The 22,348-nt window shown below is 40.5% G+C and overlaps 1 protein-coding gene across 1 annotated transcript in view; it reads right to left on the bottom strand.

The window, feature by feature from the left end:
- TRPC7 (transient receptor potential cation channel subfamily C member 7) overlaps nt 1-13,729 on the bottom strand; it is a 181,778-nt gene extending 168,049 nt beyond the window's left edge. Inside the window, exons 1-2 of the mRNA XM_074156134.1 lie at nt 13,640-13,729; nt 12,675-12,757 (exon numbers count right to left, since the gene is read on the bottom strand). Of these exons, the coding sequence (XP_074012235.1) occupies nt 12,675-12,757; nt 13,640-13,729 (173 nt within the window). The remainder of the gene's footprint in view (nt 1-12,674; nt 12,758-13,639) is intronic.
- Nucleotides 13,730-22,348: the final 8,619 nt, after the last annotated feature.

The following is a 22,348-nucleotide window of genomic DNA, read 5'->3' as shown; positions in this document are numbered from 1 at the left end:
ATGTTGCATGCAAAGCTGTAATAACACCTGAAATAACACTTGATGTTACTCCACCAGACTGGCTTGAAGGGTACATGCTCCATTGATTTTTCAGAGCTTATTGCTTGTAATATTTCTGCCAGCACACTCATTACAAGTCCTTGCTATTATCAGGCTCAGAGGAGGCAGCTGAGAGCTGACAATAACATCTGACATGTTGCATACCTCGGGTTAATAGAAATTTTTCCCTTTTCAAAGTGATTACGTAGATCCCAACAGCACCTTTACCACTTTGAATTCTCTTGCAGTGCTCTCTTATAATGTTTATACAGTATCTTATGGCTCATCTGAAAGACTGCTGGTTCCAGTCATAAAGATTTACATCTGTGCTGCCTTGGTGAAGAAAGAGCTATGAGGAGGGTGATAATATAATTAGTACTGTCAAGAATATTTTACCAGTATAGACTGCAACCTAAAGCAGTTATCTGGATGTTTATTTATGCTGCACCCAGGTAAATACTGGTGGTGGTTTTATTCCTCCTGAACTATGTACTAGTGATTGACTTATTTCTCCACAGCAAAAGGATCTGGACTCTGATCCACTCGGCACTTATGAGTTGAACCTCTTCTTTTCTATAAGAAAAAATGTTTCCCTGAAAACACAGCTGTTAACCTCGGTTCACTCCTGCAGTTTGCTGCAGTTTGTAACTGATTTCTTGTAACCCAATTAAAAATGAAATTTAGGTTAAGATAGGGATAATACCATAAAGCAAAACAGGGTTTGGGCCTTAGAAATCAGTGCTGGCCAGTGCTGTGGGTTTGTCTAGTCTTTGAAGGAAAACAGGCACATGAAATGTCTGAACTAACATTTCTGAAGCAAAGCTACAACTCCTGTTTGTACCAATCAAGGCTGTTTATGTGACTCGGCTTAGACAACTAAACCAGGTTGGTTTAAACTGTCCTGAATCGAAATAATTGAGTTTTTATCTATTCTAAGAGTGAAAAGTAAAATTAAAAAAGTAGTCTAAAATTTTTCTGGTGCTTTTTTCCTACTATTGCAGCTACAACATTTTCCATAAAATAGAAACAGTCAGTAATAAATTACTATTTAGATTCAGAATGTCAGAGAACATATCTGACGCAAATACCGAGAAAATAAACAGTGTCCACAACAGGGAAAATCATAATGAAGTGGAAACTTTCTTCTGCAGGGCTGTCACAAGCAGACTCAATCCTGAACACAAACATAGACACCGCCAGAATTATTCCTTAGAGACTGGTAAAGCACATTGCATCTTTAGGCTGAGAGGCTTGTACTGGATAACATCCCAAAACTGCTAGTCTCAGGCTATGTTATTTGCTTGGAAGGAAAAGGATTTTTAGCCCTGGACAGAAATCTCTGGTATTTTCTCCCACAAAAAAAAAGGTCCTCTTGCTCACTATGCCTTGAAGTGATTTGTGGAGTGAGAGGCAGCAGTAATTCATCAGGGCGAGGCAGGTGCCTGCGGGACACAACATCAAGTTGTCATTGTTTTTCCCAGATCTTAATAACATGCTTAAAAAAAAAAAAAAAAGGTGGTGAAGATTGATGCAAGTTGCCAAATCAATGCGATGTAAGAGCAGGTATTTTGCCTAATATTCTCACGATGTTCACTTACTGAATTTTGCTTTCCTAGTCTTGAATTTGCCTTATTGCAGCCACGTAGTTCTTTGATACTGCCAGCTTGTACCTGTGCTGGACCGATGTCTGCTTCGCATGCCTTAGTGACACAATCCTGCTTTCTCACCTCATTTTTTTTTTTTTTTGGCAATGATTGTAAATTCGTGCTAACAAATACCTGGGGGGGGAGGGGGAGGGTGAAGGCCACAAGCTATTGTGTTAATACGTTATTGTCAAAGCCTTGTCAAACTTCTCCTGAGGCAGGAGTTCCTGACTGCAGCCATCAGGAGGCTCAGCCATCAGCAAAGACCCGCCTCACCCTGGTCAGTAATGGGTAGTTACCAAGTAGGTAGTGCTGCACTTATTATGATTTGACAAGCCCCCTTGGATGTTCCAAAACTGGTCTACAAAGCCTTCTCTATAAGTTTTTTTGGAGGGAATTGCTTACCCCACACTGACATTGCTGTGCCAGCAAAATCTTCTGCTCTTTTTGAGGAGTGCTTTTTATAGCCTAGCCGGTGTTACTGTGAGAGCTGGTGTGACTACACCAGAGGGAAGATGTGTTGTGTTTACCAGAAAGGGCTTGAAAGTAGATGCACTAGTAGAAAGGGACCCTTCTCAGAGCTGCAGACGTGCCCCGTGCGTGCCCCCTCTGACCAGGCTGCAGCAATGCTGCTCTCCACCTGCCTCCACCTCTGCTTTGTGCTTCCTTTTTTTCCCTGAAGGAATGCGTGGACTCTTTACTGCTGGAGAGGAAGATCACACTTACAAAACAAGACTTGGGAATCTCCAAGGGAATGCAAAAAAAAAAAAAAGGGATTGACCTCAGCTACCTAAGAAAGGCTTTGTGCTAGGAGAACTTTTACACATACCTGTGCCTATTTGTACGTGGACTATCCCTGTGCACATACAAAAGATAAAGGGGTTGTTTGCACCCTCACAAATATACGTTTATCTGTGTTTATCACTTATAAATGTGCAAATCTATAACATGCACCCTTCAGAAGCGTAGTGTTCAGATCATACCTACCTGTACCAGAAACATTTTCCTATTAAACTTCATGTGACTTCTTTAAGGGAGGAGGGAATCAACGTGTAAATAATACAGATACCGAAGGTAACTACCTCTCAGAATGCACAGTTGTGCCTCTGGTTTGTAATAGCACAGAAAACCTATAAGTCAGACTGGAGAGCTGCTAATTATTGCAATAATTTAAGTAAATAAGTTTGCTTTATTGTTATAGAAAGTTTCCTCGCTGAGCTAGATGTACTGATATATTTGGTTTTTCATGAATATAAATGTCTACTACTGATGGAAAAAGTCAGCTGTCACTACAGTACAAATGCAAATTGCAAACTAATGGTTGAACAATTAAGATCTAGTGCATGGAGCTTATTGCCACTGGAGGACTGTAATTGAATTCCTATTGCTGTCAGACAGGTTGAAAATTACTGTAATGAAGAGCATCAGTTTTCTACTCTACATCTCATTGTTTCCCAGCCAAGGAGCATTACTGTTAAAGAGTTTCCCACAAATAGATCAAACAGCATTGGAAAAAGAGAGCAACAACTGACAGAGGAATGCTACCTGTCATTAAAGGGGAAAGTAATTAACACTCTTTAGTTTGATTCCCACATGCCCATGAAATCCAGGAATCTAAAATCACGACTCTTCCCCCAGCAATTCTGGTTGTGTTACCGTGTATGCGGAGTGAAATTGGTGATCAGACAGCAGGGTACCCAAACACCGGGCAATACAGTAAATAATTTGATATAGTCCCTAATACCCCAAAGCCTTTCACAATGTAAGAGACAGCTCTACCATCTACTCCAATATGTTTTTAATTAATCTTTGGTTATACATGTGAAAGTAGATATTTCTTTTACTAGTACCTTCTTTAACATACATAAGGTTTGTTAACACACATACATGTGCATAGCATCTTAGTTACAAGAACCCTGTCTGAATAATCTCTAGAATGAGCAAATTTATAGGATATATATTGAAGGATACAAAGAAGGAGAGATTAGATCATTACTTAGATGACACCAATTAGTGTATTTTCTGTGTTTTATATCGATATTGTTGCTTCTGATATTGAAGGCAAAGGTATGAAGCAAAGAGTTGTCTAAGATTTGTTTCTTTCAGTTTCTCGTTTGGGGAGGCTATAGCCCATAATAAGAGTAACTCCATGTTCCTGGTCACTGCAGGGAAAACTTCCACCCCGTCTCAAACCTGAGAAAACAGTTTTGCGGTCACTGAAGATGACTGGGGTGTCTCAGCACCCTTCCCTTAACGGTGTCTGCGAGTGCGATGTTTGCATTAGCTGGGCTGGGTCCCTGCATCGGGAGCTGGAAAGGGCTGATCTTCTAAATCACCTCCAGAAACTCTGTGCGGTACAGAAGAACTCACTGCTCCCAACTTTGGCATGTATATTGGACATCTTAATTAGACTGTGGAGTACTCTGATGTTTGGAGATGCCACTTAAGCTGTCTGATAACAGTTCTTGCACTCAGAAATGCCCAAGAGGTGTTGTACCCTGCAAGAATAAAGGAAATTTCATCTGACAGTGTCACACCGCTTCTTCTTGAGGTGTACCAGCCTTCCTCCTTCTTGACCTAATGCCTGAATAGATGCATGTATAAACTGGTCTGCTGCTGTTCTGTAAATCCAGAGAACAATTTGCTTTGGAGATGTCAGATTTCCTGTCAAAAGGGCAGTTGCAAATTTTCTCAGCATCTAAGATGCACTGGAGAGTCTATCGAGGGGATAAGGCTATTGATGAAGCATTTTGATACGAAACCTGTTTAGCCAGGCCTGTCCTTGATATTGCAGCCAGCTTGAGTTGTGTCTCAGACAATGCAGGTGCAGATCCAGCACTACAGAAAGCAAGCACCTGCTTCGTCTAAGCAACTACAAAATGTTTTGTTAGACTAGGTCTAACAAATGCCATATGTTATGAAACTTATTTGAATTTAAAATATTGCTGTCATGAGTAATTCTGGCTGTTTAATTTTCAATTACCCCGCTCAGCGTGGTTGTGCATATATTTCAGTGTATTAAATGTGAAAAGAGAACGAACATTCTGGAATACGAACAAGCAACATGCTGTAATTGTCTCAATAGTCTAGTCACTTTACAATTTAAAATAGTGCAGTAGAAAAATAAAATTGAGGGTTCTGAACAGCTTTTGTACTTATTTTCTAATCCTTGGAGGTCCTGCCTGTATTCAGTACATTCAATGTACCCCACCGTAAAACTGAAGACAAAATGGCAATTTTCCTGCTTGCTCTATAAGCTACTTAGCTCAGATGATGCCTAAGGAAAAGGATTCCTTTATCGAGTGGAATTCCTGAGTATCAGTTACATTCAGTCTCCTGTAGTACAAACTCCCTGCTCTTGTGATTCTCTGTAAGTGCTCAGAGCTCATTAGTGACCAGCTTTGGAGCTGAATCCATTTACTTTGGACCAGCAGTGAACTCCCAAGAGAAAATTACCTGATTAGCTTTGGTTCCCATGTTGGAAGTGTAAATCTGTCTGGATGCTGCACAGCAATTCTATTGTCACATTGAATATTTAGTACTCTTTAACAGAATTCCACACAGTATGTATTATTTCTGTAGATACTAGCAGTTGATGGGACTGTCCAGTTCTCAGTGCTTCAAGAACCATTAGATCAAAGCAGAAGGGAAGCAGTTCAAAACAGACGTAGTTTTCTTTAAAGCACTCCACTGCTATAAACTTTGTGCTAATGCAGAGGTGGTAATGACAAACAGCTTCCTTTTGGCAAAAGCAAACCAATTACAATCTAATAACTGTGTTACACCCCAGCAGCTAAATAATTCATGTTATTGGCAGGTCTCTGTTCTATAGGTCTTTTCAGTCCAATATAATGAGATGTTAATATATCAGAGGAGAGAGATCTCCCTCCTTATTAAGAGGCTATTGTATGTTAATAGAAAAACACCCCCAGATACAAGGTTTTCAAGTGCATTGTATGACATGCTTGAAAAGCAAAAGCCACATAATCAAGTGCCTCAAATTAAAATGCTCTTACTTTTATAGGATGGTTTCATCCTTGATGAATATTAAAAGTCTAAGTTTTCTTTCAAGTAACGAAGACCGTTTCTGTATGATGACAAATGATGTACTCAAACTGGGTCATTTAACAACAAGCTACACAAAGGCTGGACGCTTTTCCAGGCTAATAGTTTTATAACTAATAATCACCTGATTTTGGCACCTGACACCTCTCATTAAAAAGATTGTTGTTCATGCTGAAAGAATACCAGGATGTCTGGGAAGCTCAGCTCTTCCTGGGATCCTGTCAGCTGTGCAATACATTGCAGGCTGGTGACACCCATCTTGGTGGGAATGGTTGGGGAATTTAAGGCATGTACTTCTCTTGGGAGGACTCAGCCACTTTCCTAAAGGCAAGTGATCTTGTTTTCCTTAACTTGAAAAAGCGGTATTCTATACCAAAATTATAATAGGCCACTAATAGTAGGAAAGGGATATCATGTGAGAAGTCCACTTACCCCAAAAATATTCATTGTAACTTACAGTGGTGACTTTTTAAAGTAAAAATCAGAGCAGACAACTTGTGATTGCTTTCTCGCCACATATCTGCACACACCTATAACCTTCTGCTACCCTAGATTCTTTCATGTTATCTAGTGTTTTCATCTTTTCCTAGTTCTCGAGGTCTAGAATTATGCACCCAGCTCCACCACAGTGGACACACAGGAGAAATAATCTGATGACACCAGGGGGCAGGTTTGGTATGGAAAGCATTTAAAATAGCTAACTGTTGTGCTCTTCATTCTACTTCCAGCACTAAAAGCTATTCTAGTACCTGCCAAACCTTCATGCTTTATGTTCCCATGTTGCTTATCTGTTAGGGAACACCAGAAAACCAAAATGGTAGCAACTGGGTGCTAATTGGTGCAACTTGAAGACTGTCCATTTCCCGCTGTGTGGCCTGATCCCTATGAATAAGAATAGGAAATAATCCCTCCTGTGAAAGGATTTGTTATAACTTCCAGCTCATTGGATTAGTTCCGCATTGAAATGACACTTCATGTGGCCAATTTACTTTAGCACTAAGCCAAGCTTGACTGCACACTGCCTTACCAGAAAACATCTTCTGTGTGATATGAGGTGTGTTTATCAGATGCAATGCTGGCTGCTCTCCGAGGGGGGAAAAAAACTGGCACCAGAAGAAATTAGAGGACTTATTCCCAAATGTGATGTTTCAAATGCCAAAATCTTATGTTTTAATTCAGTTTTCTCGGTTCCAGGCCTAATTACAGAAAATACACCAATTTTATATTCTTATAATAATTCATAAAAAGTCCTCAGTTCTGGCAATGTTTTCCTTCTCTCGAAGGTATTTATACCTCTAAAAGGAGGGGGGGTGAAATCTCCTTTCAGAAGGTCTCTTTGCAAAGAGGAAGACAGCGTCCTGTGGATTATCCTTACTTCATCTAGAAAAAAAGCCATTAGTACTTCTCAGATACTCTTTTCTTTGCCGGATAATTTTTATGTAAAGGGAACTTCATCACTGTTTTAAACAAGAACAATGGTAGTTTTCTATTACCATGGATGCAATTCTTCTATAAAGTCAAAAAATTGCAATTAGTGAGGTGCTCTTAGATTCTACAGCAAGAGCCACATTTACAAGATTAAAAATGCCAGATCAAACACACAGATTCAGCTATTGGTTCTAGATGAACTCAAATGCTTAACATAAGCTGTTATTGACCCCAAGAGAACAGTTAATTAAACGGTTTCAGCAGTGAGTGTTGAAAAATATTCTCTGCGATGGATTTATCCTTGTTCTGTGTTTGGTCTAATCAGCACAAGGAACAGCAAAGTAAATATTGTTAACTTCACCACTTCTGTCTCAATTTAAAAAATGTGTGAAAAGCTCTGCTCTGGTTTCTTCCATCACTGATTTTCCTGAGGAAGATTTTAAAATTCATATGTAGAGCCAAACTCACTTCTGTGCAAAAACACTAACATCATCGCTAACTGATACGAAGGAACAAGTGAGAGAGTTCCTGCTTTTAGTAGATTTGTCCATAGTTTTTGTGAGCATGAGAACAAACATTCAGCTTGTTTAATTTTTATCTTGTGACTTCATCCTGCAAATAGATACATAAAACTGCACGTGTTGCCCACTTACATGGCATAAAATGACACCCATTCTTAAGCCATTGCAGAACTGGGACTTTAACAAAAAAATCACATCAGTATTAAATCACTTTCTTCTGCAATAAATCCTTTGCAAATTAAGGTAATGTTTTCCAGAAACACGTGTGGAAGCTGAAGCCTAGAAGTGTTAGGCTTCCTTGCCCGTTCACATTAATAATTTCAAGTCTCTAATATCTTCCTTACAAAAATGAAGGGATGGTAGATGCTGGGGAGAGACTTCTCATTTCTCAGAGACCAGAAGTAGCTGTTTTCTAGAGGTTCCCATGTAGTAGATAGCACACTGTTTCTGCAGCTTACTAGTGCTTCATTAATTTTATCACTTGCAAATGAAAGCTAGTTCATTCTATTCACTTCCAAGATTTTTATTTCATTTTCCTCCTCATTAACGTTAGTTACTCGAATTTTCAAAGTTGTGGTTTTTTTTCTTTTCCCTTCTCTGAACGTCACCATCTTTATGTTTGCATTTCCTTAAGGCCATGTATTTTCATATTTAAATGCTTTTTGAATAATGTGGGGATTTTTCTTTGCGTTTTTTAAAGTGGAAAGGAATTTGTCTCCCTTCTAGGAGAATCTGCTGTAATTTGAGGTAAGAGTCAATAGCAAACAAGCCTCTGTTTACCAGCTGCTTTTGAAATACAGAGGAAGCAGCGAAGTGTAACTTTTATATTGATGAAGCCCATTACAGGTTGAATTTATGAACATCGTTCCTTAAAATGATAGTGTGTCCTTGTTAGCTAGTTATATGCTAATATAGGCCACATTATGGTGATAATATTTCCAGGGACAGTCATCATTTCCTTTTAGGTAAAGAAAATTGTAGTATCTAGTATAAAAGTTATACCAGAAAGATCCAGCACAGATTTAGAGGGGTCAGAAATAAAAACATGTCAAGACCTGAATTTCAAGCAGAGACTCCAGTATCATTACGCTCAGTGCAAAAATGATGAGTGATGGAATCGTAGGGATTCTCAGAAATGCAATAAATTCCATGATAAATGGAAGAGGTGATTCACTTTCATGTCATAGAGACTTCTACTTTACTAATAAATAGTTCAGGGTATTTGAAAATGTACTAAAATAATAACCAAAGATGTTTCAGTTGTGTATTATGTATCTTAAGTCTGGATTTCTCTCTCCTTTAATACCTTCCAATTCTGTATTTTCCTTTTTCCCAGTCTATCCCTGAGCGAATACAAAACTGTTGACTCCCACAATGAATTCATTCCACAATAATCCTGAAGCTTTCCAAATACTCAGTGTCAAGTTTTGTCGGATGTGGTCTGACTGGCGTAGTCTCAGCTGGCCTCAATAGCTAAAAGAAAATGTTGTATGAAGGTAATGCCTCTTACAGAGATGAAATGTGGTATCATCCCATGGAACTTTTTCTCTTGAATGATCAAAAATACCTTCCAGGCAGGCTCTGAGTGACCTGTTTTCCTACTGATTGTTGCATGTCAAGGATTTCCCCAGCTGTGGTGACATTAAACCTGCAACCGTTGAATGAATCATGCAGAAGGTGGTGTAGTAGAGAGCAGGATGCCCAGTGCTTCCAGGTACTGTATGGGACTTCATTGACTTTAGTAGTGTGCTATATGTTAGTGTGTTATATGTTGGTAGGAAAATCTTTATTTTGATCTGGTGACATCCGGTCATTTTGAAATGCAAAGCCTTTGAAAGCCATCTGTATGTGGAGTTTCTAGTCATCTGTCTGCTCGCTGTCTACTTTTTTCAAAGTTTCCTGGGTGTTAGAGCCTCTCCCTGCTGTGACAGTGTGTGTGATGGGAGCACAGCAGTGACCTTGAGCAGATTTACAAGTGGAAGGTTATAGGTTCCTAAAGTTTACTGAAAAAAAAAAAACAAAACCACAAAACAAACCACAAAACCAACCCTAGAACTGTTACCCAGGAGTGAAAGGAAAGCATTGTTAGTTATAAGATAGTCTGGCACTTCATATTCCACCTCCACAAGTGCCTGTGCTAGTGAATGGGGAACACTTCCATTCCCTGCTCTTTCTAGAAACAGAGGGGTGCCCAACACCCCGGACAAAAGGTGTCTTGGAAATTGGCGCAGCCAGTGGAGTTATTTTGGGTGATGGAGGCACCGGGGATGCTGTATTGAGCTCTGTCTGGGAATATGAAGAGATATGATAATGCTTCTGTCACTGGCAATTAGCTCAATAAGTCGGAGGCTGCCTTTAAAGGCAGTTACTCAGCCTGGCAACGAGCTGTCCAAGTGTTTTAGAGGCAATGAAGTACTTGTGTACAGAAATCCTTGCAAGGATCCTGTGTCCGTGTCCTTCCCTAGAGGGGAGCAGAGCAGGAGTACGTGCAGTGTGCAGGCTCCTGCATTCCGGGGGTGACAGTAATGTATCACACGCCAAAAGCATCGTTACCCTTCAGGGGTGAAATAATGGAGCGGGATGTGTTTTTCAGCCACTAATCTTTTTCTGTCCTGCCAGTCTCTGTTAGTCACTGCGTGTGCCAGTGGGCAGTCCCGTTTCTTTGCCCCAGCGCTAACTGTAAAATTAACTTTCAGATATTCAAAACAGCTTGCAGGGATTTAGCCATATAATTTCTTCTGACATTAGTGGGAGATACATGATTAAAACTTAACTCTGTGGCCTGAAATTGTCCCTGCTGGTGTTACGTTTTCACCTTCTACTGGCACTCGTGATGCCTCAGCGTAGCTGGGACTGTCAGAGGCAGATGGGCTCGAAGTCAGGGAGGTGACCTGCTACTTCTGCTTGTCGGAGAGATCTCTCATCCTGCTCGCTGTGGACATGCTGAGCAGGAGCATCTCCTGTGCAGAATGGTGATGAAGGAAGCAGGAGGTGGTGCGGGAAGGAAGATGGATGGATGAAGGGGAAGGTGGAGGCACGAGGACTGGCAGAGCAGGAGTTACAGTTCCTTGATGCTATTCTGTCCCAGCTGAGTCCTTTCTTCTCTAGTGCAAATTTCCAATGGATTGCAACACACACTTGTGTAGCCACCTCCCTAAATAGCCAGAGAAAAGCTGGGTCACTTCTAAAGCTTTAGCTTTTCATCTATATTCTTCATAAAAGTATATATAGATTGAGCAGTCAAAAGGGAATTCAGAAGCACCAGGATAAATTCTTAGAAGAGAGTGCCCCACAACATAGCCCCTGTTCCCACTCATGAAAAATGCAAGTATATTTCTTTTGGAGGAAATAAGCCTATTTCAGCTACCACCTATTCCTGGGAAATATGTGCTGCTATAGCCCCAGGAGTTGCCCACAGCAGTTTCCAGTCATTACAAATAACAGTCAACAAAACTCTGAGGAAAACTTAGAAAGGGTGTATAATCTTTGCTCTCTGACTAGAAAAAAATCCAGGACTTGGAAATACCTCATTCCCAAGAATCATTCTGATTTAAAATTTGCCCTTTCAGTGTAATTTAAATTTCAGCAAGCCAAAAGAATATTGGAGAAAAACCCTCCAAGTAATTTCTTTCTCTTCACTCAGTAATAAAAATTCATGTTATCCTTGTTCCTCATTTTGAAGCAGAATTATAAATCTATAGTTATATGAATGTTGCAAGCACTGTATACATTATTAATTGTCTGTAATAGGCATAGTCTATTTTATATTTTTATAATACAGTCCCTCCTCTCCCATCACATCATCATAGTAAAAGTAATTTCAGAGTTAATATTCGTAATTCTAGAAGAATGAGAAACGGGAGGTCTTCCCTTACGGTTTTTAATCCTGCAATTCATCTTCCTGAAGAAAAGGCACTTAGTGCTTGGAGCAGTTCAGGAGGGGTTAGCTAAGATGACTTCAGGAATTATATCTGGTTTTCTCCCATCCTGGAGAGCATTCAGCTGCTCCCTGTCTTGAAAGATCTCTGTGTTAGCTGCCCGCAGCCCGGAGACATATGTGACAAATATCCATATGTCCTGAGGACATAAAAATGCCCTGGCTGTTCTTGTCCTCCCCACCTGTACTGCAGCGGAGGCTGTCACCTCCAGCTCCCTCCTGCCAGCATTCAGGGCTGTCACATTCTTATCTGTTCTAGCTGCTTCCTTTTGACATCTCAGCTAAAACTGGAGGACAAGAAGGGTGCAGTTTGTAACGTGAAGTGAGGCACTCACTTTTAGAATAATGCTTCAGAATAATTTCAGTGGATTAGCTGTTCTGTTCTTTCTCTACAAAATCATTCAGTATAACCATGTTGATTTATCAGGGAACCAATGAAAAGCAGTAAAAATGCATGTTAAAAAAAAAGAGGGAACATACAATGAACTGAATAATAAGAATAATCTAAGGACACAATAGATTTCATCACTTAAAGACAAACTTTTTGTCAGAATATCTTCCTGGGTTTTTTCCCTTAATATAATAGAATATTTGTGCTTAATTATCTGTGGTGATAAGTGAAATCTGTGAGAGCTATTATAGAGACATTATTAAATTTTACATCTATCCAGTAAAGAGATAATGATACCAATTACATGTATGAGTTCCAGTTTTGTAAACGTTTCTCCCTAGAACAATAATCTAGCAGGGCTTCGGAATCTTCCTTTAGCTTTCTACCATCAATTGTAACACGCTAACCGAGCAATCATTAACAGTGACAACAAATTATACAGCACAAACCACTGTAGCAGAACAAAGCATTTCCAGTGGTGTTCTAGCTGGTCAAACAAAGGACAGGTTAAAATGTTGGAGTGGAAGAATACGATATAAAATGTATAAAAAGCATCATAACTCTCATGGACTTTTAACTATTCATGATTACTTCCTAATAGCAAAGCTGTGCCTAATAGCAAAGCACTGCTTGCTGCTCTCTGACAGCACGTAACTTGATTTTGCTTCTCGTTGTGTGGTGGTCCCCCGGGCAGCACTCTGGCAGCTCTATGCCTTAGCTCGCTGGTTCCTTCCTGTGAAAATTAAAAAAAAAAAAAAATCAATTATTCCCCAGGCCTGCACAGGGTGGAATTGAAGCTTTAAAGAATTTGGCGTCCCTGCTCAGGAGGTGCAAGGTGGAGCGTGCAGCGTGTCGAGTGCCTGGAAGCTATCGGAGGTCGGAGTCTCACTTGTGCTGTCTTGTTTTAGTGCAGGTAATAACGTGTTTGAGGCAAAAGCAGTCAGTGATCATAACTCTGCTCCTAATGTGGAACTGAGCAGTGTCCTCAGACTGAGTTATTCCACTAGTTAAAATACATCCACTTCTGCAACAGCTACTCCATAGAATAAAACAGACCTTAATTGTCTAAACTGTGAAGTAAACTGTCACAGTTTGCGTTCCTCTCAGCCTTACGAACACAACACATATTGTATTAGTTCAGGCTTGTTTCACAGGCTGAATGTTTATGAGCTCCTTATGAGTACATTTTACTGAAACAAGCTTTGACAGTTGCTAAAGATTTTCGGTGGTAAAAATACATTCTTGGTGATTCAGACTGTGCCTAGTCATATTAGAACAGGAGAGCAAAATTTGTCTCATGTGATGATAACCTTTCCTCTGAATAAGCAAGTCAATCTGTAGAAACTTATTGCAGAGAAATACCAAAAAAATTAATATAATGTTTGGTTATTACCGTAATTCCCACAAGAGAGAACACAGGGTTTTTTTGGCTGAGTTGGTGGTATCTTCCACCTGGAAATGCTCAACCGAAGCAAAACTCTGACCCAAACCCAGAGGCTGGGATTAAACATCACCGAACCCCAGGAGCTCAGAGTAGGGTTTTAATACATATTGTGATTATCTGGTATGGGAAATTGTCTGGGAAAAAGGCTTATAGCCTACTACAAGGACTTACTTTCATGTGCCCACTTTCTCCTTCGTCAGGAACCTTTGTGTTTTCTCCCACTGTATTGTGCCCAGTCACAGGAGGAGCAACCCAGGCCATCTTGAAAGCAAACTCAATTCCACTTTCCAATTTCATAGGAAAATGTGCAGGAATCATAACACTTGTAAGTCTTGTGCTTAAGCTGTGTGTATGCTTATATAAAATCTATAGCAGTATGTGTGTTGAAACCACCTCTTGCTGTCAGCTATGGTCCCAATGTCCTTTTTGGGCATGCTTGTGTCCTTCTCTCTCCTTCCTTATTTTTCAACTAAGATCTTTGGGCTAGTGGTTTTCTCACTGTGCCATTGTATGTCCCCAAGTATAACACAGGAGACAAGGTGCTAGCTTCTCATAAAACAAAAAAGGCAATGATGATAACAGCAGCACTGGAAAGATAACAGCATTTCTTCTTATGCCTTTGCCAGTGTCTTGTGAACGTACGGCCACCCACTGCTCTGATGATCTTGTGAGGTTTTGCTGACAAAAAGCGGTACGGTTTGACTTGGCATCACTGCTATGTCCCAGCCAACCATCCTGGCTTTGCAGATTCCCTCCAGAGCAGTGAGCTGTGGATCAAAGCAGGAAAGTGAATGACTTGGGCCTGAATTTGAAGAAGAATGTATGCAAATATACAATAAGCTGAGATGTCTGCAAAACTCTCCAGTATCCTGATTCTCAGCACTGTGGAGTCTTTCACATACTAATCGGTGTCAAATGAGATGATCTCCTTATCCCAGATGGGTGAATTCAAGTTTGAAATTTGGTGGTGCCCTCTCGGTACCGTGTGGAATATCTTACACATCATGGATAAGAAATTTATTTAGCATAAATTGAAAAGTTAATCAACTGGACCTGTGATTTTGTGCTGTGTGCTCTACCCTGTACGGGTAATGGATTTTGCAGTTTATTTAGGAGAAAGAGGTTGCTCTAGCAATCAGTTTAGCTCCCACAGACGCCATTGGGAGTTTTGCTCTGTAAAGACTACAGAAAATTCATTAGTGTCCCATTAAACTGGTGTCAAGGTATCCCTTCAAAACAGGATTGGAATGCTAGTTCACTCATTCTGATCCAAAGTATTGGTTGCTGTTTCGCTTGATCTTAATCAAAGGTCTGCAGTCAGCTGCATGCATTAATTACATCTATCTATGCACGCAAAGCGCATTTGATAATTTCTTGTCTACAAGAAGTATAATGTGTGATATGCAAGGAGGCTTCATCTCAGTGTTGTGGTTTCACAGCCAGTGTCTGTGCTGTTTAAACTGGTGTTAGCAACTACTCACTCCTTGGCTTCCCCTGGTGCTATTTCCACAGATGTATTTGTACAGTTACATCAAGCGTTTATGTGTTTGTCACCCAAAAACTGCTCAGGTATGTTGTCAGCTTGGTCGGAAGGGTGGTCATGCTTTACAAGGACTTAAACATATAATTTTTATTTGGCAGGCGTGTGTTACACTTGGCAGTGCAATGGCATCTGTGGGAACCAACCTTAAGAGGCACTAACATCTCCAAAGAAGAAAAGAGTGAGGAGGGAAGAGCCTCCCCTTCCAGCTTGGCATGATGAATAGTGGGTCTGTACAGAAGCGGAGCATGAACCTCTGTAAACATTGGATAAAGAGCATTAAAGGCGAGTGAGTTACCTGTGACATGGTGTTTCCCGCTGACAGCAGTCAGAGTACACAGAAATGCACCTCTCAACTGAACACCAGACAGATGTACACTGGGAAAGCTTATTAACTGGTTATAGAGTGGGAAATGAAACCATTTGGGACAGGAGACTAATAAGGTTTTGTTTCACTTGTCCTCTGTGCCTCCATAAACTTTTGGGTGTTGCATATGAATACTTTTCACTTGCTTTTCTTTTAATTTGGCATTCGGAGGAATCGGCTAATGTCAAGACATTCCATGGCCTGAGAGATGGCAATCTGGCAACCACAATGCTGAGCTCAGAAATACCCTGTTCCCCGGTATTTTCCTTCAGGGTATGCAAAGGTCAATAGGCTGCATTTCTACTTCAAGTGCAGGGCCAGGACTGCAAATGGAACAGTGGGAAAGGAAGAAGTGTTGTCTGGTGATCACTGGTATCAGAACATCTTTGTTAAATAGGCAGGTCTCATGCTTCAGCTCTATGGATCTGGGGGTAGCTTTAAACAGAATAGCTGAATTCTGGGTTGGATGCTGTCTGGGAGTTTGCAGCTTTTTAGGCAAGAAAATAAGAGAGCATGGGTGGATTAGGAAAGGAGCAGGACCCTCTAATCCATCCAAGATGGGTGATAAGAGCTGCAGAGCTATGAGGCTATAGAATCCATTCTGCAACAGTAATTGCACCACTCTTGCTACCCGCAAGGAAGGATTGCTCCCATATATCCATCCTCACTTCATTGGCCAGCCCCAGTTCCTGGGTGCTGTAATGGGATGACTCTTCACAGAGCAAGGTTTTCATTGGCGAAATTAATTTTTGGTGTCTGTACATCTGTCTGCTGTAAGCTATCACTCTGAAAGGAATAAAATCCCTTTAAATCTCAAATGGTATTGGATTACTGGTGTCTGAACTCCTAATCCACTGTCACCTAAGAAGAATTTTGCTCCACGATGAATGTCCTTCAGTCCTGTGCATTATTTTATGTATGGAAATCAGTATAAAGTTTCAAAAATAGCTTTTCCAAAATCACAGATTAATAGATCTGCCACTTCTCTGTGCAGTGTTAAAATTAATGTTCTTTCTGGTCTTGTAAGAGGCTGAGCTCTGCATAAAAAGGAGCATATCCAGGTGATAAAGCTTTAATTTTAACTAACGTGATGCTAATGAGCCATTACTCCTGATGATTTGTACTGGGGAAAAAGAAGTAGAAGAGAAGATAAGGAAAAGTCAGTGATACAACATCCTTCAGCTAAATATAGAGTGTGGACTTAGTCCTTTGAACTAAAGTGTGCAAACAGTTAGTTTAGACATCCAAAAGATATGACAGCTTCTTTTCTGTGCAGTATTAACACCGACAATTTTATCTTAGCAGCATATAAAACTTAGTGTTAACAACAAATGAGTCACTGAAGCAACGTCTTCTGGAACTAAAGAGTCGGGGGCAAAAATGTAGATTTTTCCACAGAGCGGCAACACAATAGAAGATGTACCAGGGAAGAGCAGGGAAGTACTGTTGCAGATGTCCTATATTCAGAAATCATATTTATTATGTAATATACTTTTATTTTCATTCATGTCTCAGAACAATTAACAAAAGAAAACACTTTAAATTTACATGAGGAAAATGGGGCATAAAGCTCAAGCACTAAGTTGGGACTCTAAACCCTGCCTTGAACTACTTTGTGTATTTGTAATAAAATGCTCATGTAGATCTTGATGCATCTCTTCCAGTGTATCATTTCCTTGGTAAAAGTCCCATTTGCTGATGTAAAGGCCACTAAAAAATGAATAAGGGCAGTATAGCCTGGCCTGTATCAGAATAGAAGATCTTGCTATTTGCTAGAACAATAACATTATCATTATCAAGTGGATCTAATAATTAATTTCAGTAGGATTTATTGTGTTGTAACATCATTTCAGCCCCAATCCTAAAGACAGGGAATGTGATTTGCTCCCTTGGGCTCTCGTAAAAGCTGTGGAAGCTGAAAGTCCTCTATGCTTGCAGAAGACAAATGTTAACGTACAGATTGGAGAGCCAAACTTCTCGTACCAACAATATCTTTATCAGCTCGACTGAAAACATATTTTGCCAGGGGAATTGCTGTGTATTTCTGACCTGTATCACCCCGTCCAACCTTATGAAATAAGAAACTGGCTGGGACAGAAAAGCTTGCCTTTCTTGCTCTTTCCATAAGATGCAGAGGGCACGGTAAATGAGGTGAGGAAAAGAAATATCACAAAGTTCACAGGCACCTTATTGGGTAGGTTTAACATCGACTTTGCTCAGAACTTAGTTATGAAACAATTGGTGTTGGCTGCATAAACGTTGCATGAGGTATTCTGTTCCGAGTTTTCCACAAAGTGCTCAGCAATGCTCCTTTGCCTTTATTCCTCCCCTTCATAGTTAAGCGACCCTGTTACTCCCCTGAAATAACATGTTCACAGTTTCAGGAAAGCAGAGACTCTGTTGGAGGAGTGATGTAAGTTGTCATCTTAGTGAGGGATGCCTTTTCAGTTCAGCAAAGTCAATTCTGTGTATCAGAGGCTTCAGTAGCTGCCCTTTCACAGGGAGAGCTGTAACCAGCAATGCCTACATTGCCCTGAAGAGGTGGGTGTTATGAAGCAGATAGCTCTGCTTTTGCACCTCCTTTGGGATGTGATGGAGGACGAGGAAGTATCTCCTCTTATTTCATTTCAGTATATCTTCCTCTTCCTTGTGTGATAGATTCACTGACTTATAAGCCTCTTCCCAGCTTGGTTTTCTCCTGCCGACAATGTCCATAGTCATAAAAGATAAAAGCTTCTCTGAAACAGATTAAACCATTCAAATCCTATTACATATTTTCTTCCCTCTAGCAGGAGACTTTTAGCACTGAACATACAAAGCATTACAGACTGCAAATCTGTAGTCTTTTGCTGATGGTGGGAATGAATCGGATTGGCTTTTCCTTGTGGAATGAGATAAAGCCAAGATACAGAATGAGATACAAGTCCACTCCAGGGTGTATACTCTCGTTGGTATAACACCCAGTGCTTACTGATTTGTGGGACCCTGCATATAACCGATACTGATTGATGTGAAAGAAGGTTCTGTACTTTGCAGTGATAATGTTGGCACTGAGAGGTGTGTGTGCCTTGTTGGCTGGTTCCTTAGGTGAGTACCAGCCTTGAGATAACCGCACTACAATGTAAAACCCAAATGTCTTCCAGATGCAGGACTTACTGCAGCATATTGCCACAACCTCCCTACCAGAGCATGAGGGCTCCCATCTCCCACACAAGCAGGGTGTGCATGTGAGGACCAGGGCACACAGCAAAGAGCACCACTGCGTATCTGTCTGATGAGTCCTTATGGTCTTCTGCCGGCCTAATAAGCTGGTGCCAAAAAAGTGATACAGCCAGGAGAATTTGCCTGGGTGGAAGAACATGTTGTCCAATACTAATTTTCCTGCACCGGAAAGCAGAGGAAAGAAATGAGCCCAATGCTTAAAGAAGTTGGAAGGAACTGTCTTTTAAAGAACATTGCAGTAGTGCCAGGGAGAGCAATTCCTCTCTGCCCAGGTACAGAATGACAACTGCATGCTATTTTGAGCAGTTAGAAAACAAGCCATCACACACCCCCAAAAAGAAAAACCACAAACCAAAACAATAAAACCAAAAATAAACAAAAAAACCCTACCAATAATTCAGTTTTAAGCCTTACCCACACAGTTCAGCAGAGGGAGAAACCACAGGCCAGTTTGATCGCTTGCCATCCCATGTTAGCCTGTTCTTCTGGAAGGCTCATATGCACCCTGAGTAACTGTTCTTCTGAAGTAAAATGCAATTCACTGCTGAGTTTCTTCTTTATGCCTTAGTTTATACTTAGGGATACTAGCCATTCAGAAGGCAAGGCCTCTGTATTTTCCTCTGTGTAAAGGTGGCATCATTATACCTAGCTATTTTGTGCTTTTTCACTTTTTTTTAATGAGTAATGCTTGAAAAGAAAGCTGGCTCAATTTTGTGAGGTAGTACCTTGGACTGACATTAGTGAGAAAGCTCTTCAGTCCATCTCAGGAGTGGTATTGCTGATGCGCCTTTCACATAAAGTGTTTTATCCCTCTTTCTTACATTCAGATTGATGGATTTACTAGGATTATTCCCTCTGGGCTAATAGCTACAATTTCTTTGTACATAGAAAATTTAAAAGGAATAGTACATTTGATTGATTTGTTCAGGAACTAGGTGTGACTTTTGTGAATACATTTGAAGTGTTAGATGTTTAAAGCTAATTGTGTATTTAAGTGCTGAGCTGCACTGAGATTTAACTGTAGCATTGAGGGCCAGATGAACCAGCAGGTACACACAACTAGCTAAATGCTAATAAAGCAATACAACCCTGTCTGATCAACTTCTACCAGGGTTTTGATCATGGCTGCATCTTTACCATCCTTCTGTCGCTAGAGGTTCCTCCCTGCAAACAACCTTGCTAATATCTCAAACTGATCTTTGAGATGAAACAAGTTGCCTAGAGAAATTGTGGATGCCCCATCACTGAAACTGCTCAAAGTCAGGTTGGACAGGGTCTTGTGCAACCTGATCTAGTGATAGATGTCCCTGCCCATGGTTGGGAGGCTTGGACTAGATGATGTTTGAAGGTCCCTTCCAACCCAACCATTCTATGATTCTATACAACTTGAGATTTTAAAGAATAGTTGTTATGCCTCCAAAACTTGGTCTCCCTTGTTTGCATAGCACTACTGACAGGCACTCGCCTGCCTGGCATATTGGCCATACTGCAAACATCTTGGCAAAAGCAACTTAGTTTTGGTAGACTTAGTATTTGTGATGGCAAGAAAAGCATCAGCTGTGAGGGGGACTGCATGGTTTCTGTACCACAGGCTTGTAGAGGCAATGGACTCAAGATTGATTTACTACAGGTGATACTTGGCCTTGGATTATTTACTTGCCTGGATCTCTCTCCTTCGTTGACAGCCTGTCTGTTTACTGTTGCAGTCTTGTCTCTAATTTTTTTCCCTGGGTAATTTTTTTTCACTGTTCTTTTTCTCACTTAACCTGAATGTTAAAGCAAAGACTTTCAAGGAATGACATAGTAGACCTGACACTGTCTTGGGACAGAGGAATGGACTAGATATACTTTTGAAATTCTTTCTCATCCTATCTTTCATGATTCCATGAATTTAAGACAAAACTGCATTTTTATTGAGGCTTTTCATGGCTTGGTAAAAAATGGATAGAATTCATCGTCTTCCCTTGCAAGAGTAAGTGTTAACCTGTGAAATGTCATATGATTATTAGAAGGCTAAGACCACTGCCATCTGTTAAGATATTTTCAATGACAGACAGACATGGAGTAATTATTTTTTCAGAATAGATATTTGTTACAAAAAAAACACAAACCTAAACCCAAGAAAGCCTCCAGCGAGTTATTCAGTTACCAGTGACTTTATGCTAAAAAATACTCAATTCCATTCCAGTAACACTTATCAAAGAATACGTCGCATTTGGTATGTGAAGGAAGTTAGGGAAGCATTGTAAGAAGAGAATCTGGACCAAAATATTTCCCAGTTTGTTGCACATCTGCAGCTGAGGATATAATCGTGGGTAGGGGGGCTGGAGATGTGTCATGTCATGCCATTAAAAGAATTCATGTGTTTAGTACAGTCAGGTATTGCCATCTAAATCTGCAGTTATTCACACTCTGTTTCATGCAGCTGTTTGGCTGTCATTCGTTATAGGCATACTATGCCTATTGCAAATATTTTTAGCTTTTACACAGTCCATTTTATATATGTAATACTAGAATAAATTACCAACTTCAGAGCTGTGCAGAAGGGGCAAGTGCAGAGCTAACACCACTGCAGTTTTCTGTCGTTGCTGTATTTCTGTCCTAACGCTTTGCTTTCAGAGATATACCAGATCAACATATCTTGAAGAGTCTGATTTTGTTTTATTCCTGTCTATAATTGTTATAACTTGGGATGAAAGTGATCCGTATTTTCAGGTAATTTTCCTACAGTAGTTTCTTACTGCTCTTTCTTATTTTTTTCTTTTATTTTCTTTCTGCATTAAAGCCACTTTAAATATCTGTACTTCAGCTAGTTATGATTTAGCAGTAAGATTCAATCTGCCTTTTGCAAATCTTTTTACTTCTCCTTTGAGGCACTTATCTTCATTTCTAGACTGGTACAGCAGCAATCTTTCACACAATGCAGAGTCTCTCTCCCTGAAAGAAATGCCTACTTTTCACTCAAAGAATCCATCTAGGGAGATGGAAAAGGGGTTTGGCAGTTTTTCGCAAGAGGTCTCAAGAGCATCCAGCTAAGTACCCCCATGCTATTACAAAAGTGTGAAGACAGGTTCATCTGACAGGGTTGTGGGGAGATAGAGCTGGGGAGGGGAGGAATTGCATCCACCAGACTGACTGCTGCTCCAGCTGCTCAGACATGAAGGTGTCTGAGCTGTAGATAATCAAGCACAGCCACATTCACAGCTCTGATTAAGAGGAAGAAAAGGATGTTTCAAAAATCAGTCCTGTCTGCGACCTATCTCCAAATTCAAAGAAATAGATTAATTTGAACTCTGCTAATAAGTAGCAAGAGCAGTCTGTGTTATGACACCATATCATGGCATAGGGGGTAGCAGAAACCATCCCCTCATTCACAGCAAGGGGAAGAATAAAAGCAGCATCTCCACAAATTAAAAAAAAATGTGAAAGAAAAGTCATACCAAACGCTAACTCCTCTGATCCTGTGCCAGTCCACAAGAGCTGTGGCTAGAAGGGTTTGTCCTCTTGCTGAGGATCCCCACAGCCAAAGGGGTAAGGGGAGGAACACAGAGGAAGCTGCAGAGTTGTCTGCAGGTAACATTCCCACGGGGATGAAGAGCTCATGCTAAATATGACAGTCCCAGAGCACTCCCCTTGCAAGCTGCATCTCCACTGTGCAAGGAGTGACAATTCAGTTCTGCGTCAAGCAATTTTTCCCTCTCCTTTTGTGAGAAAAATGGAATTTTCTAGTTGGACAGTCTCTGTTTTCTCA

The sequence above is a fragment of the Numenius arquata genome, chromosome 11 (assembly GCF_964106895.1).
Source record: "Numenius arquata chromosome 11, bNumArq3.hap1.1, whole genome shotgun sequence".
Taxonomy (NCBI): Eukaryota; Metazoa; Chordata; class Aves; order Charadriiformes; family Scolopacidae; genus Numenius; species Numenius arquata.
Note: the sequence above shows the minus strand (reverse complement) of the source record. Positions and strands in the feature narration are given on the sequence as shown.